The 15,946-nt window shown below is 40.0% G+C and overlaps 1 protein-coding gene across 1 annotated transcript in view; it reads left to right on the forward strand.

Annotated features, from left to right (window-relative positions):
* The window catches only part of PEAR1 (platelet endothelial aggregation receptor 1), a 32,004-nt gene that overhangs the window by 10,603 nt on the left and 5,455 nt on the right, over positions 1-15,946 (forward strand). The window contains exons 2-14 of the mRNA XM_053475288.1: positions 6,080-6,193; positions 6,857-6,961; positions 7,312-7,412; positions 9,191-9,283; positions 10,984-11,230; positions 11,570-11,693; positions 12,272-12,408; positions 13,237-13,449; positions 13,582-13,756; positions 14,217-14,337; positions 14,837-15,000; positions 15,156-15,258; positions 15,504-15,650. Of these exons, the coding sequence (XP_053331263.1) occupies positions 6,081-6,193; positions 6,857-6,961; positions 7,312-7,412; positions 9,191-9,283; positions 10,984-11,230; positions 11,570-11,693; positions 12,272-12,408; positions 13,237-13,449; positions 13,582-13,756; positions 14,217-14,337; positions 14,837-15,000; positions 15,156-15,258; positions 15,504-15,650 (1,843 nt within the window). The 5' untranslated portion in view covers position 6,080. The remainder of the gene's footprint in view (positions 1-6,079; positions 6,194-6,856; positions 6,962-7,311; positions 7,413-9,190; positions 9,284-10,983; positions 11,231-11,569; positions 11,694-12,271; positions 12,409-13,236; positions 13,450-13,581; positions 13,757-14,216; positions 14,338-14,836; positions 15,001-15,155; positions 15,259-15,503; positions 15,651-15,946) is intronic.

Raw genomic sequence — 15,946 nt, forward strand, 5'->3', positions numbered from 1 at the left:
TTCGTAATGTGTTGGCTCTTAGCAACACCGGGATAATCTGCATATATAAATCAGAAGGCACGTTATATTTGTACACGATACATTAATCTAGAATTTCAATATATTTCGAAGACAAAATTGAACAGAATGGAAAATATCCATGATGAGTTTATATGGTGTAAAATATGTAGTATTCAGGTCACCGCATTGCCACCTTGGTCAACAGAAAGTGTTTTCCATGTCTACTAAAAATGGCACATCCTAGTGTCCTCTGAATCAGACGTCCCTAATGGGATCAAGATGTCTAGACTATGGGCTTTGCATTTTAATGTTACCCCGCAATCCCTTTGGATTATATGGATGTTTATTATTTCTTGCCGAACCCAGCAGCTGCCCTCTATTGCAGGACTGAGCCCTAACCATGCCTGCCATCTCAGGGGTGGGTGTGAGACCCCAATCTGGGACAGTAAATGGAACTGGAGACTGGCACATAAACCCACACTTAGTCCAGGCTCCCTAAAAGCCAACATTAAAACATTCATATTTTTTAAAAAAAATACCCTATTATTTATTGCAGTTATTTATTACCCCATTCCCTGACTGCCAAAGTATTAATTTGCCTCAATGCAACGTCGGTCTGACTTTTCTGCCCCACCAACGCATTTGCCGACTGTCACCAGGCTTAACAGCTCATTATCATGTGGAACAGACCACGAAGAAGTCATGTTTTGGGAAGGACAGAAAGGCACGCTGGCTGTGTAGCAATCTTACAGACGGCTTTCCAAGCAGAAGGGAACGGTCCAAATTAGAACCAGATTGCATGTACACACAGCGAGCATTAGGGATCGGCACTAAGCCTCCCACTCGCTCCACTCCTTTGGCAGATCCTGCTGGAAATCAGTCATTATTATTTAGAAATGTGCTGTTTTTTTTTTTTTGTTTTTTGCAATTTGCTGATTGTACATAAAATGTTCACGTCCTGATAGCAAGCCATACATTTTATATTGCTTTATCTGGCCCAGAAAGAGATTATATGTCCGATGCCATATGTGTTTGTGGGGCAAAGGATGATTCGATGCATAGTCCAATAAGGGTGCTGGTGATATATAAGTAATTATAATTTTTACTTTCAATAAACTTGCCATTATCTTTATGAAGGGATCTCTGTAGCGTCTCGGGTTGGTCCTCTAATATGTATAGAGAATCCAGTGGGTTTAATCATTCCGTTAACATTGACTCACCTGCAATTACATTGTTTAGTAAATACTCCCTCATCAGTACCCTTCACTTCACTAATCATAGAACTTTCTGCTCCAATTAAAGCAATTTATTCCACCAAAGCATGAAATTAAAACAATTCCGCCAAACCCCATATGTGTCCAGCGCAGAACGCCAAGCAAACCCATGAGTGGGAGTTAAAAAGAAGCCCCTCGCAGAAACTGATTATCACGAGCAATCTGGTTTTGATCAGGAATCGAATCACACAGAGCTAGAATTACCAGTTCCACACAAAGCCCACGGTTTAAACAAATCATCCTCCGTCACACAACAGAACAGTTACCATGGTATTTGAAACTGTTTTAAAATATTTAAGTCAACGTGTTTTGAAGGAAAAAAAATATGTTGAGAAATTGGGATAAAAAAAAAGTGTTTTAATAAGAAAAAAAAATGCTTATTAGAATTCAGAGGAAATAAGCATGATTGCTTCTTTTTATAGGGTCAACATGTTCGGAGTAAAAGTTGGGTCCCAAAGTTGATCGTGAAAGTTGATTTCGTGACCATCATGAAAGTAAACTTTAAAAGTAATATAACGTTCCTCGTCTGGTGACGGAAATGTCAAATATAGTTTTATTAATGAACTCGCGCTTTCGCCTTTTCATGGAAAATTGGATGTCTCACCGAAATCTTCTGTCTACTGAGAAGTATTATCTAAGATTAGCAACTTTATTTTAATCCTGATAATGTCCAGAGTTCTCTAACATTTCAATTATTCCAAGTTAAAAAAAAAACACGCATTTACAACAAAAGCTAGAAAAATAAAAAGACAATTTCTCAAACGCAGACATACATTTGTAAGAAACATTGTTGCCAGCATGTCATACAGCACCGCGGAACATGATGGTGCTATATAAGCCTATATATAATGTTAATTCAACATGACAAAGCTTACACGGACAAAGCATCAAGTCCCTAAATAAGTTTGGGAAATGCTGTTTTAAAATAAAGTATAAAATATATAAAAATAAATCTTAAATCTGTTATGGATTAAAGTGCAGATCCCAGAATGTCTTGCATTACCACGCCAAAAGTTTTTGGAAGAACAAACAGAGATGTGATTTAATCCTCTTTCCTCGCAGAAAATTTACAGTATGAAGTTTGATTATCTTGTTACGTCATCGATATATCCTTTACTTTGTCTTGGATTTTGTCAGCATAACATAGGCCATCTTTTTGTTTCCTCACTGGAAGCTTATGTGAAAGTAAAGCAAAGAAAAAATTCTAAAGTAAATTAAAAAAACAAAACTTTTCACCCTTAAAAAGACCCTTCAGATGACACAGAAACAGCGTACATATTAAACAAAAAAGATAATTCTAATACAAAGTTTGAAAGGTGGTCTTATCAACACAGCAGTCTGTTGAACGTTCTTACACCATGTTTATAGTAGGCAGCATATAACTATTTTTTTTATCGAGAGAACAATGAATGGAACTCTGTGCCAAATAACGATACTTTGGCCGCTTCAAAACAAAATTGTCTAGAGAGGGTAGGCAAGTTATACTAATTAGGATGGACTTTTTTTTTTTTTTTATTTGGCCTAGTGTTAAATAAAAAATATTGTTTAAAAAATAGTTTCTGTTTTGCTGTTTTCTTGTCTTGGGTCAGCAGATATTTGGTCGTTGAATCTGTGCTTCTGTTGAGTGTCGGGAAACTCTGTTGCTTGATAGAACCTCAGATCAGAAACTCGGTTTAACAATTACGAAGATGATCCAGAACTTCTGTAAGTATTGTCGTCTGGTTGCCCTCCAGATAATATGAGGGAATAAACCTTACCTAATTTATGATCTGGGAATAAACCTCAACGTCAAAAGGAAACGTTGGTTTTGCCAGTTGGGGCGTCAAACAAGAATTTCACCCATTTAATGTTAAACTCGCCTCCTGGAGATGTTAGTCATTACCTCCTACGCAGAACATCTGGCCTGGTTTGTCCTAATAACCTTTGTCTCGACGTTGCAATGAGTCTCCATCTTGAGTAGGACTGGTCATTAGTAATGCTCAACTCCCATGTGTCTTACTAGCTGATCCAAGTAATCCTGCGGAAGAATGAGAGGGCTGAAAATATATGATGAAGGGTTTGGACAGAGCTTGGTTGGAATAACCAGGCCACGTCTACTTGCTTGCAGGGTTTCAGCATCTCTGCAACCAGGTTCCTGAAGTCTATTATCGTCTTCTCTCTGTGGACGTCGGATAAACCTCAAAGTGAGAAAATGTCACCTTCTGCCAGATTCCCACCGCTGAGTAATGAACGAACCCTGAATACGTTTTTGTTGGCTAATCTCTGCTATGATGAACGCAGCATATATTCTAAGGGATTTGTGTTATAATGGCTGAATGCACAGCACTAGATGTACTAATTCACAAAATAAAAGTGAGTTGAAGAACTCAAGCATAAGGAGTATCACACAATAAACCCAATTGCACACAGGGAGGAATCTAGAACAACTGATATAAGATTCTGGAACAGAGTATTCCAGAAAAAGATGTTCAAGGTATCAATGGCATCAGTGGAGTAGATAAAACAGAAAATGATGATTATGAAAATATCACAAATGAAAACAAATGAGCATAATGCAAGAATTATTTCAATCACAAAACAGCTTGCAGCAACATCTAAATGAAAGCTGCTATTGGTAAAAAAAAAAGAAATAAAATGAAAACAATTTTTTCGCAGAAGTGTGCCTTTAACATGCCTCAGATTATGACCGATAACAATCTGAACTGAGTTTGCCTCTGGCACGGTCACAAACCTGAATATAATAATTGGTACGACTTTCCCACACTAGCGCCAGCTGGTAACAAGATGCTGGAAAGCATAATTTCCTTCTGAGCATCTTATAAAGACACGGAATACATAACCAGAAGCATTCCGTTCCTCAGAATCTCTGGCTCAGAAGGAACTGTCACTGTAGATGTTGTGAATTAACAAAAAAACAAAAGCCATAAAATGGAATGCTTCGTAATATTATGCAAATTTGCAAATGGTTACATAGGAACAATCTAGAAATCATTGTCACGAAAGAATTAAAAAGATGTAGGATTGGGGTGGTGGGCACTGGACTCTAAATCAACCTGGAGGACCCCGGTTTATATCTGTCTCATACAGAGGCTGCTACAAGTTAAAAAATTGCTGACTCTACATAAACTGTATTAGAGAACACTTGAACTAACCGGGAGTCCGGAGGCACATACACTCACAACTGATTGATGCTATACAATTCCGCATAAGTGGTAAGAACAGATGGAAGCCGGACGGGGTACGAGGTTAAAATGATACAGAAAGGAGTTCTGGGATAACGAGTGTCCAAATGTCTCAAGGAAACGGCAGAGTCAGTGCTCTAACTCTGGCTGCTGATAAATGAATAGTCCTCCTACGCACAATGTCTGACACTCCTTAACGTACCTCTGAAATCCACGGGCTTAGATCCAAGACATGTGAAACATATCAATGTATCCTACCAAGCCCCAAATTCTTGTACTACCCCAGGGCCCAAACCCCTCATTACCTCCCACCTTCTCCAAAGAACCATAAGAGGAGAGACTTCACTTCGGCTTGGTGTCTCCATCATTATAAGAAACAGATAATGTTTTTTCCCCCATTCGTTTTGTACACTGGGTGGTCCAGATAATCACAAAACCCATGTTCTTGGTCACATTTTGATATAGAGCGTAATTAACTCCAAACATAAGCCAGTCTCCTTTTGAGAAGATGCATTTGGGAAAACTTGGATTTTATAAGTTTTCATTTTTTTCTATGTTGAAAAGGGAATTTAAGATTTACGGTCACGCATTTATTTAAGGGACGACAGAAAACAGAACATATGTATTTGATGGAAGCCACATGGGCTTCTCATAGTTCATTTGCCGTTCTTCCTGAGTTATGTTACTTAATGTAATAAATAAAAAATTATACCTGACCACAGTCACTCTCTTAATAAGTTATGTCCTGTTTTGTATTCAATGTAATCACTAAAACTGGAGATTTGGCCAGAAAAGGTGGCTTTCAAATAATTGCCTGTTCCTTTAATAATGTATCATATATAACATACATTATTTTGACGGCTCTCGAGAAAATGGACAGTACACAAAGACCTGAGCCTCTTAAAAACAATGCTAAAGGTTTCGGATGTGATTAGTCCTAAAAAAGAAAAGTAAAAAAAAAAAGCTGTGAAAGGGAAAAATGTTTTGTAACAATTCGTACATTGTTATTATTCGAATATCAAAACATGATTGGTAAAATATTTTGTTTAGAATTCCTATGTTTTTCGACTTTCGTAGAGGAATGTTTTCCTGAACAGTTCTCTGTCCAGTAGCCAAACGGTTCCATCTGTCTCTACTCGAGTGCCTTCAGCGACATAACATCCTCTCGCCTAGGACCCACTTCCTGTTTTCTCCACTGACTTCCTGTGTTTATGGTTTTTGCTGGGAGCTGATTGGTGGAATGGGATCTTATCCTGCTTTCCTTCCAGCACCGAAACCGTTAAAAGACAATTGCTAATTTCATAAGCATGCACAGGGTCACATGGATCACCTATGGATTATTTTTTTGTTTTCAGAAAAAAAATCTTAACTGTTTCAGTGCAGGGCAACACCCAAAACAGCTCCAAAAATAATCCCCCCCCAAGCAAACTGTACAAAAATATACACAATGTCATTCAAAGTTACTTTTTTTGCACAATAAATACAAAATAATATGTAAAAATCTGTACTGCCATGTCTCATGGGGGAACTGTCTATCACTTACCCCTTTTTCCAACCCACTGTGACATTGTACCCAATTATCGCTGATTATTGATATATATTTTTTTATCATTCTATTTGTAGGATGAAGAGTTTGGGCATGTTTACCCTGACAACGATCCTCTGGTTCTTGCTCGTTATTCCCCATGGCTTCCCACTTAATCCACACGACCCCAATGTCTGCAGTTACTGGGAAAGGTAAAAGAAAAAATCACCTAACCAGCATATTCTTTTATGAGCATAAGGCCAGTGTCGGGACACCGGGCTAGAATCACACAGGGAGGAAGCAGCTGCCTCTCACATCTTCCTGCTATTAATCTGACAACTCGGGGTTAATCATTTCCCATCCTGTATACGAGCCTCCTTCAAAACAGAAAACAAATATTTTGTAAAGTGAAAAAAACAACTAATAATATTAAAATATAACCTGGGAGTTGGATATTTGTGAAGAAAACACACTAATAATCAACTTTGCAAATTCTCTCTGGGATCATGGTTTCAACCAATCTCCGCTGTATGTATAGGTAAAAAAAAAAACAGCAAACCCTGAGAGCAAGGGACCCGTGATCCCTACATTTTTTGGTCTGTTCTATAAAGAAATTTGTGGCTGTATCGCCTCCTTGGTTCTTATTCCAGAATCATTTGTGAGACCTTGATCAAAACACAAGTATCTGGACAACAATTCTACATTCCTGGAAATAAAATCAATACCAGAATAGAAGGCAAAGTTAACCATACAGCCAAGAGTTAGCCATTTGATGGTAACGGTTGCCTGTTTTATCTTAAACACTGCCAAATGCGTTGGTAAAATCCATCCGAAGCCACGGTCTGTCTCGTGCCAACATGTTCTCTCTTCTTTAGCTTCACCACAGCTGTAAAGGAAGCTTATGCCCACCCGTACACCCAGCTATCGCCAGATTCTTGTGACGGCACCTGGAACTACTTTAAGACCTGCTCTCCACAAAAGTAAGGCATATTTTTTAGAGCTGCGTCCAACTCAAATAATGGTCACTGCTGAAACATTTTGGTAGTACTGATAAAGAGGGAGGTCCATAACTGTTTGGTACATTACAGTAAAACTTTGCCAATTTACGCTGTTCTGGTTACACACAGCTAAAACCTCTTCTGAGCTCCTACTCCCTCCTGCTTGAGCCGAGCTAGTTCATGATGTGAAAGCCAGAGAACAGCATCACATAGTTGCCTCATGCCTTCCATATGGATATATTCTTTATTCTCTGCTTTCAGGGGCAGGACTAGAAGCACAAAATAATCCTGGTACCCAGCATTCTAATTGATGCAAATCTTTTTTTATTTAGGATTATATACAGAACTGCATACCGGCACGGGGTCAAAGTCGACTACAGGAAGAGATACAGATGTTGCCAAGGGTACTATGAAAGTAATGAGATCTGTGTCCGTAAGTCTATTTAAAAAAACATATATATATTATACGGCTGCATGTTGGCGGCCTTACAGCTGTGGACCTCCTTGTCGCTATTGTTCTGTTTGTGATTAGTAAAATAATCTCCGGTGTAAGGCTGATCATGACGGGGGATCCCTGGAGTTTTAGGAAGCACAGACATACATTCCAATGAAAAGACAGATACATATTCCAAAGACCTTCTCTTTCACATATATACAGAAAACTCAACTCTTTGTAGAATTGCTATGAAACCTTGGGGGTGGTGAGACCTCAAATTTGTTCAAACAGTGGAATAAAAAAAGCTATGGTCGGCACATGCCGCATGACAATTACCATGAAAGCCGAGCCAGGAGACAACGGTGCTGCAGGTTCATTGTACGGCCTTTTGGTTAGTGTTGCGGGGTAACCAAAATGTAGTTTTCATCTGCTGATGATACACTTATAAGTTAATAGCGTCTAAGAGAGAATCATCTTGCTGTAAAGAGAGGCGCAGGAACCAAAGTTTATTATTCCGAGATGGAATGTTGGAGATTAAGTTGTTGTATCAGAAAGGAGAAACTGGGAAACACTGGGAAATTTCACAATAATTAATTAACAATTATTTAAAGACTGGGGGAAACAATTTTCTGTTGCACTTGCTCTTACGAGTATTTCCTAATGGATGCAGCAGGAAGTTGGGTGTGCAAAGCAAAATATCTTCCCCCACCAGCCTAACTTTCAGATGGGAAAGTACAAAACAAAAGCAAATCAAGACTCCCGTGCTTTATCCTTGTATGGTAATGTTTACACCAAGATTTCAATGTTTTAGGAGTCTCTTTAAAATAGGAAAGGCGTTTTAGTGTGATTTCTTCGTAATCGGGGAGGCAGACTCCATATCAGCGAAAGCAGTGGCTGCTGACGTGTTTCTACTAGAGAAGAAATGCTAAATGCCAGACACAATTATAGGGATTTGCTGGCTTCTTATCGCTGTGCTTCGTCCATCCTGCATCCTGATAGTGATTTTCAAAGAAGAACTCATTTTCTAGGCTCTGTGCCCGCGTAAGAGATATTTCCATGGAGGTTTTCAGTATTTCTCTCTGTTGACTCTGGCAAACCATGAAGCGGCTCCCTGCTTGCCTTTTTGCTCTCTTCTATTGACCGACAGCAGCTTTCCCACCTGGGATTCTGATTGGTTTACACAGGCTGCCGATGATGCAAATTAAAAAACAAAAAAATGAGGTCACGGCCGATCAAGACGGGTCAGCAGCACCATATGTGTTAAAATGGCTGCCTCTCTGGAGACGCAGCCAAATTCCAACCATAACAAAGAAATCTGTATTCATAATAAATAAAGGAAAGAGTAAAAAATCACACTTTTTGGAAAAAGAATAGTATTTTGTATACATTTCTGCTAGGAACTTGACAACCAGGCAACAGCCTATCAATGGCTGCTTTTGTGTCACATAATGCATACCCTTAAAAATGATGAAACTAAATCTTATATGACTAAAGAATTATTTCTGGTAAAGCTTTTAGCGTTCAGCAGAAACAGAAATTAAGTTTTTAATTTAACTTGGAAAAGTTAAATTCAGCATAGTAGGTGGGATGGCAACATGGAAATGTAAACAATATTTTCTATTCATCCTAATTTAAAAAATACAATAAACAATGGAAGACATGACTGTACGAGACTTCAAAGCCAAAGGAAGTGTTGGTGCTCTAAGGGCTGCGAGTTCCTGTATCTGCCCTGTATAAATGCCCTGTTCTAACAGTGCTGCCATCTCTTTAAACAGCTCATTGTACCCAGGAATGCGTGCACGGGCGCTGTGTGGCCCCCGACCAATGCCAATGTGAGCCGGGCTGGAGGGGAAAAGACTGCTCCAGTGGTGAGTAAGAGACAACACTGGTAAATATCAGTTTAATGTCTTGAAGTTCTCTCCCTTCTCCTCACCCCACCTTCCAAAGATGGCCTGAAGCAACCAGCAACTTAATAACATGATGAGGAGGAATAAGCATGCAATCAGTAACTTAACAATATGGGAGAGGTAGAAGAAGTGAAAGATCTGCTTTTAGAATTTGTTAGCATGGATAATCAGGGAGACACTGACAATGTTGTGTTAGTTTAGTAAATGTTTTCCCCTTAAAAACAAAAATGTGATTTTTGAGTTAGTTATCATTACTTAAAAAATAAGAGCCGCTCCTGGGCTCATAGAATACAACCTTTTGTAGCTCCATTGCCAATTTAAAAGTAAATATTTTGATAAGCTATTTACTTTTTATTATATTATTATAATATCATTATTATATAATATTTTATTATTTTTGCAATGTAAACCTGAACCTCTTCCTGTTCTAAAAACGCCAGACTAAATCCCACCAGACTTCCAAACGATCATTTTACTCTGTGAGAGGACAATGAATTTTCTTTCTTCTTTAACACCCCGCCTCTAAATTCAATTTAAATTAAGATGAATTTAGCTATCAGCCTTGGGGTGAGAATATGGTCCACGTGTTACCATTGATTTTTTTTAAACAGGAAAGGCTTTTGAATAATTCTACAGTTTTTTTATTTAAAATAGCTGTTTAGTACCCTTGGGGTTTACTAAAATATTTGGGCAGCGTGCCTATCATTTTGTACAATCTCACAACTTTTAACCGTCGACAGTCCTGACAAACAGATATTAGTGGTCAGGACAAACTGTTCCCACGCATTCTAATCTCCCGAAGGGGTTCTGCACTTTTAATACGAGAAATTATTTTGGGAAATGTAAATAGAAATGTTCTCATAATAACACTTGGGTCCTTTCGTTAAAGTGACTACTTCAGGCTTCCTCGGCTGTTATAATGCAAAGTTCTCCACGTAGGTAAATAGTTCCTTACAGAGTAGTGATGAGAGTGGAAATCTATGACAGAAGCCGATAATAGAAGGAGGCTCATGGCTACTTATCAACAATGATAATGTATTTAAAGAGATTTTGCTTAGGGGATCATGGTCCCCAGACCAGGGAATAGATGATAAGACATATCTCAAAATTAAATATATTTTTTTAAAAGGAAAAAATGTATCTACTATTATGTTTCCAACGTGAAGTATTTTAGGAGAGCCACATTTGGGGAGCCCACTCCAATTTGATCCAACTAAGCCATTTCTGAGCATGCGGCACCCAGTTCTTACCTTTTATAGTCAGTGGATCTAGGGGGCTATTCAAGGGTTAAGTATATAATATACGATATGAATTATGAGTCCTGCTTTATACTCCATGGAGGAACTGTGGAGCATATTGACTACAGCGAGGTTTGCAGGAAAGTTGTAGCTTCAGATCCTTGCTTACCTTTTCTCTCATTAGGATTGATCTTCTCCAAGAAGGATTTGGCTCTGCATAATGTATAGTTCAATCTATGATGAGTGACCAAGAAATCTCACCCATTTCACAATACATTATACAGGACCAGCCAAGCTCCTCTTGGACTTTTACAATAAATAGAGAAGTCAAGGAGTTGAAACCACAGATCTCTTGAAAATTCCCACTTCAGTGTGCCGTATATTGTTCTGCACAAATCATTAAATAATAATTCTGATTTCCAGCTTGTGGCGACCACGTCTGGGGTCCGAAGTGCAACGATACCTGTACGTGCCATAACAATGGAGTGTGTGACGCCATTTCCGGATCTTGCATATGCCCAGCGGGTTATAAGGACCCCCTCTGCCAGAGACCCTGTGACCCAGGAACGTACGGGATCAGCTGCTCGCTCGACTGTCAGTGCACAAATGGGGCAGCATGTGATCCTGAAGATGGGACCTGCCTCTGCCCCGAGGGGTACACAGGACCATAGTGAGTCCTCACCAACTATAAACACTAAGCACGCTAAGTACCTAGCTTACCTTTAAAAAAACACAAAAAATAGAAAAAGCCGACACTAGACAAAGATTATTAAATTAGCAAGGTCACAAAGGCTGACTACAAACCAATATTCTGCAAAAGCAAGAATTTTTTGTTATTGGTGAAGCCTAGTTGCAGCTAAATATTAAAGGATATCCCCCCATAGAGTCTGAGTCACAAACAATATATATTTCAAATTCAGAGCAAGCCCCAGGGGCCATGTTCACATACGATGAATATTATTATTGTCTTCATCATCATCATCATCATCATATTCTGCTCTGATCCCAGCTGTGAAATCCGCTGTACAGAAATTCAGCCGTCCAAATACGTCTGCCCAGAACACTGTCCGTGTCAAAGTGGAGGGATCTGTAATCAGAGCACTGGAGGCTGCAGCTGCCCCCCAGGATGGATGGTGAGAAATTTAGAAAAATAATCTGTGTTTTACGTGGCCAAAAAGATCCAGTGCTTGATATCCTTGCAGCTTTCCGCGTGAGACAAGTGCAAGACGTGTGTTCCGATTCTAAATGTGTCATGATAAGTTTTTGAAATGTCAAAACATAAGGTTCCCCAGAGGTGTTGCCCTCAGGGGAGATTTTCCCCTCCACTAACAATATCACCACAATGTTTTTCTGTTGGCTACACATGCGAAATCGCGTGGCCACATAATACAGTAATAAAATAAGACTGCCTGTGAAGATGGCGCCACATCAGGAACAATGCCCTAGAAGATCCACACTATATCCCTGTGTCACATTTACCACAAGGGCTAGATGTGTCCTAATATAGTCTAAAATATGTTTTAATTACTATTCAGTATTGAAATACTCAACTATTGGTATATTTTTCTTCGGGACCCAGTCCCCGGCATGGTTTCCTCTCCTTCAACGGGCCTTATAGAGCAATATTTGTCCTGCCATAAAACCAATATCTTCTTGAAGATTCTTTCCTCTTCTAACGTCCATGCATTGTATTTAACGTTCCCCTCCTCAGGGCCCAATCTGCTCCATACCCTGTCCAGAAGGTTTCTTTGGACCCAACTGTGAACAGGAATGCCTTTGTCACAATCGTGGGCAGTGTGACCCACGGACCGGCCAATGCCACTGCTCTCTGGGCTTCACCGGGGGAAGGTGAGTGAAGAATTCATGTTAACAAAGCATAAAAGGCAAACATTCTAAACCTATTCTAACATAACCAACCAATCAAACCTTAATTATAATGATGTTGGCATAAGTGTCCCTTTCCAACATGTGAACACAAATACTTCAAGATCCCGTAGGTTCTTTCATATCTTATAGACCCCATATCACTCGCCCCAGACTAGAAGAAATAACAGTTCTAGTCTGCCAAAGTATTCCTAATAGACAATCCTAAGATATAACATTTTACTTTTACAAATTTGATTGCCAAGAGCTTGCTGGAAAATATGATGAGTGCAAAGGTTGGAGCTCACAGCTGTAAATCCCCTTAAGGCGCCTGGAAGCCAAGCGTTGAATAGCATAGTAACAGTCTCTGAGGTTTGCACATGTGATTGGAGGTCAGCACAATATACAGGGTCTGTTGTCACAGAAATTGGCAGCTTTAAACAGAAGCCGGGCTTGTTTGTATAAATTATTACAGTAAAAGAAGCATCTCCTATATCATCCAATATGTCTCATACTGAATTAAAGAGATACCGTATAAAAGAGTTCATCTAAATTGGATCTAGAATAGAGTAAACAATCTTTGTTAGGATTATATTCTATACTTTCTTCGTACCTGCCTGCTGTCGTTCGTTGCCTCGACAGATGGCATTTAGTTTTGGGCTGAATAATAATGGTTTTATTATTTAAGCTCCACTGTCTTCTGTATGCAGGTTGTGAAACCTTTTTTTGTTTTGCACGGCATTTCAATTTCCTGACATTGTACCTCTCCCTTGCCTATACATTATGCTTCCCTACGATGGTCCCCGTCCACAGCTGTCGGGAGGAGTGTCCAATTGGGAAATACGGCAGGGACTGCGGAGAGGTCTGCGATTGCCTGCACGCCGTGCGCTGTTTTCACATTGACGGGGCGTGCATGTGCGCGGCCGGCTTCCAGGGGGAGAAGTGCGAGGAGCGAATGTGCTCCCCTGACCGCTATGGGGTACATTGCAACATGCGCTGTCGGTGTGACCCCCTGCACACTTTGAGGTAAGAACCCATTACCCTGATGGGACATACAGACGCTGCTAAATTAAACAAAATCCATTATTCTTCTCCTAAATGCTTCACTACGTAACGACAAGATACACACACCTGTATGTCATCCCTATTTGTGTTCAGCTGTCACCCAATGAGCGGGGAATGTACGTGCAAAAGCGGCTGGGCCGGACTCTACTGCAACGAGACCTGTCCTCAGGGGTCCTACGGAACGAACTGCCAAGAGCCCTGTCTGTGTCTCAACGGGGGGTCCTGTGACAGCGAGACTGGGAGCTGCATCTGTGCCCCTGGATTTACGGTAAGGGCAACCAATATTATCCAGTGTAATATAAAAAATATTATATATATATATATATAAAACACATGCAATAAAAAAATATTTTAAAAAAACACACAAAAGTAAAACCAATTCATGAAAATAACAAAAAACAACGGATACATTTCAATCAAAAATCTAAAAGTAAAAAGACAACTTGGATTGAGAAATAATTATAATTAATTTAGAATTATATTTTTTTCTCATTTAAGTCATGCAGACCCTCTATAAAAGTTTATATTAAAACATTTGAAGTTTTACTTTTATGTTTTTTAAACGTCGTTAATAAAAATTCAATGCTGGATTTCCACTTTTTCCTCCACTCAAGTCACTCAAAAAAAGTATCAGAAATTACGAGTCACAAAAACAAAACATCAGCACATAAATTAACATATAAATCATTATGGAGTCTGTGACTAATTGAGAAATGAATTTGTTTCAGGGTGCGCAGTGTTCAAATTATTGCCCAGAGGACTCGTATGGCCCAGAATGTTCTCAGACCTGCAAGTGCAAAAACTACCTTTCGTGTTCCCCGATCGACGGCTCCTGTGTGTGTAAGGAAGGTAGGCTCCAAGCTAACGCCCTTTAAATAAATTATTGGGTAGAAAGGACAACTCAAAAATTATCATTTTTATTCATTATATGAACTGATAATTATCATGGACTTTCACTGAAAGAGGATACCGTGTAGCATGTGCTTTTATAAAAGGTGTCAGAAGAAGGTCAGAAGCTGTCGATGGTATCACTAACTTCTGTATTTTCATTCATTGGTATTTAATTTGATAAAAACATAAAAACGGCAGAGGGTTAATACCTTTTAGGTTTACAGCAGAATTAAACTGAAGGAAGTGAATTAAAATAGACGTTTGATTTTTACTTCGTAGCTACAGGCTTATGCCTCTAGATCAATATTTCTATTAATTTAGGATAAAGAGTATCTCTGAGCAGGTCCGTAAGTCCCTGTGATTTAGTACACCTCGGACAGCTTCCATATCCATGCTGGTACGGAAGGAGAAGGCATCCCCGGTCTTGCCAGCTTACTATTTCCTTTACCTTTTACAGGGTGGCAAAAGGGGGACTGCTCATTACCCTGTCCCAAGGGAAGCTGGGGCTTCAACTGCAACAGAACGTGTCAGTGCGAAAACGGGGCTTCTTGCAGCCCTGTCAGCGGCTCGTGTTCCTGCGCCGCCGGGTGGTACGGGGAGACGTGCAGCCAGCCATGCAAGGTACCGGTGGAGGTCTCATATACAGCATAACTATCGTATACCGCGCTATTTCCACCTGCAGTCATCCACCTGCTTGAGCTGACCGCCTATTACCAACTGCTTTATCCGCATCTTAAGCTAACCAACAATTTTGTCATCTCCACCTCTGCTTTTAGTCGGGAAGTTTCGGGCTCGGGTGCAGCCAGCGCTGTGACTGCAAACACTCCGACGGCTGTGACCCTGTCACTGGTCAGTGCCAATGTTTACCAGGATGGACAGGTGAGTGGACAAGGCAGAAATCAAAGGGAAAGCAACCCCTATTTATGCTATCATTTCCAGCTGTGGATGCCCGGTAAATCTACCTGGATCAGTCAGCAGTGTTTGGGGCATCAATGAGCCCATAGGCGCCCTATTAGTAAACTTAGTTATAGTTTTTATTTACACACAAAACATTATTCTGTGACGTAAACGTTCCCAGCCACAGATAATGACATTGTCGCGTCTCTCTCTTCGTTCTCCCGCAGGGATACAATGTGACCAGAGCTGCGAAGACGGGCTTTGGGGGAGGAATTGCAACATGTCGTGTGCCTGTAAAAACGGGGGGATCTGCTCTCCGGAGGATGGGACGTGCACCTGCCTGGCTGGCTTTCAAGGGCAAACCTGTGAGAATCGTAAGACCAGCTTCCTTATCTTTTCCCTGAACTCAGTAACGGGCCACATAATGGCAGATTAAAAACATCTTGCCAGACTAAGACAGGGTTCATCTACGTAGTAACTGACGATTAGCGAACATGGCAGGTTCAGACAATTACTCAAGTCAATATCAAGACACATTAATGAATCCTTTTCACACAGTATGAACGTAACATTATACATGGAGCCTGACACCGACTTTTAAACATTCCAGGCTTAGAATTCTTCAGGTTCTGGTTTTACACAGTAACCCGACCCGTGTATTTCATGCTCT

The sequence above is a fragment of the Spea bombifrons genome, chromosome 9 (genome assembly GCF_027358695.1).
Source record: "Spea bombifrons isolate aSpeBom1 chromosome 9, aSpeBom1.2.pri, whole genome shotgun sequence".
Classification (NCBI taxonomy): Eukaryota; Metazoa; Chordata; class Amphibia; order Anura; family Pelobatidae; genus Spea; species Spea bombifrons.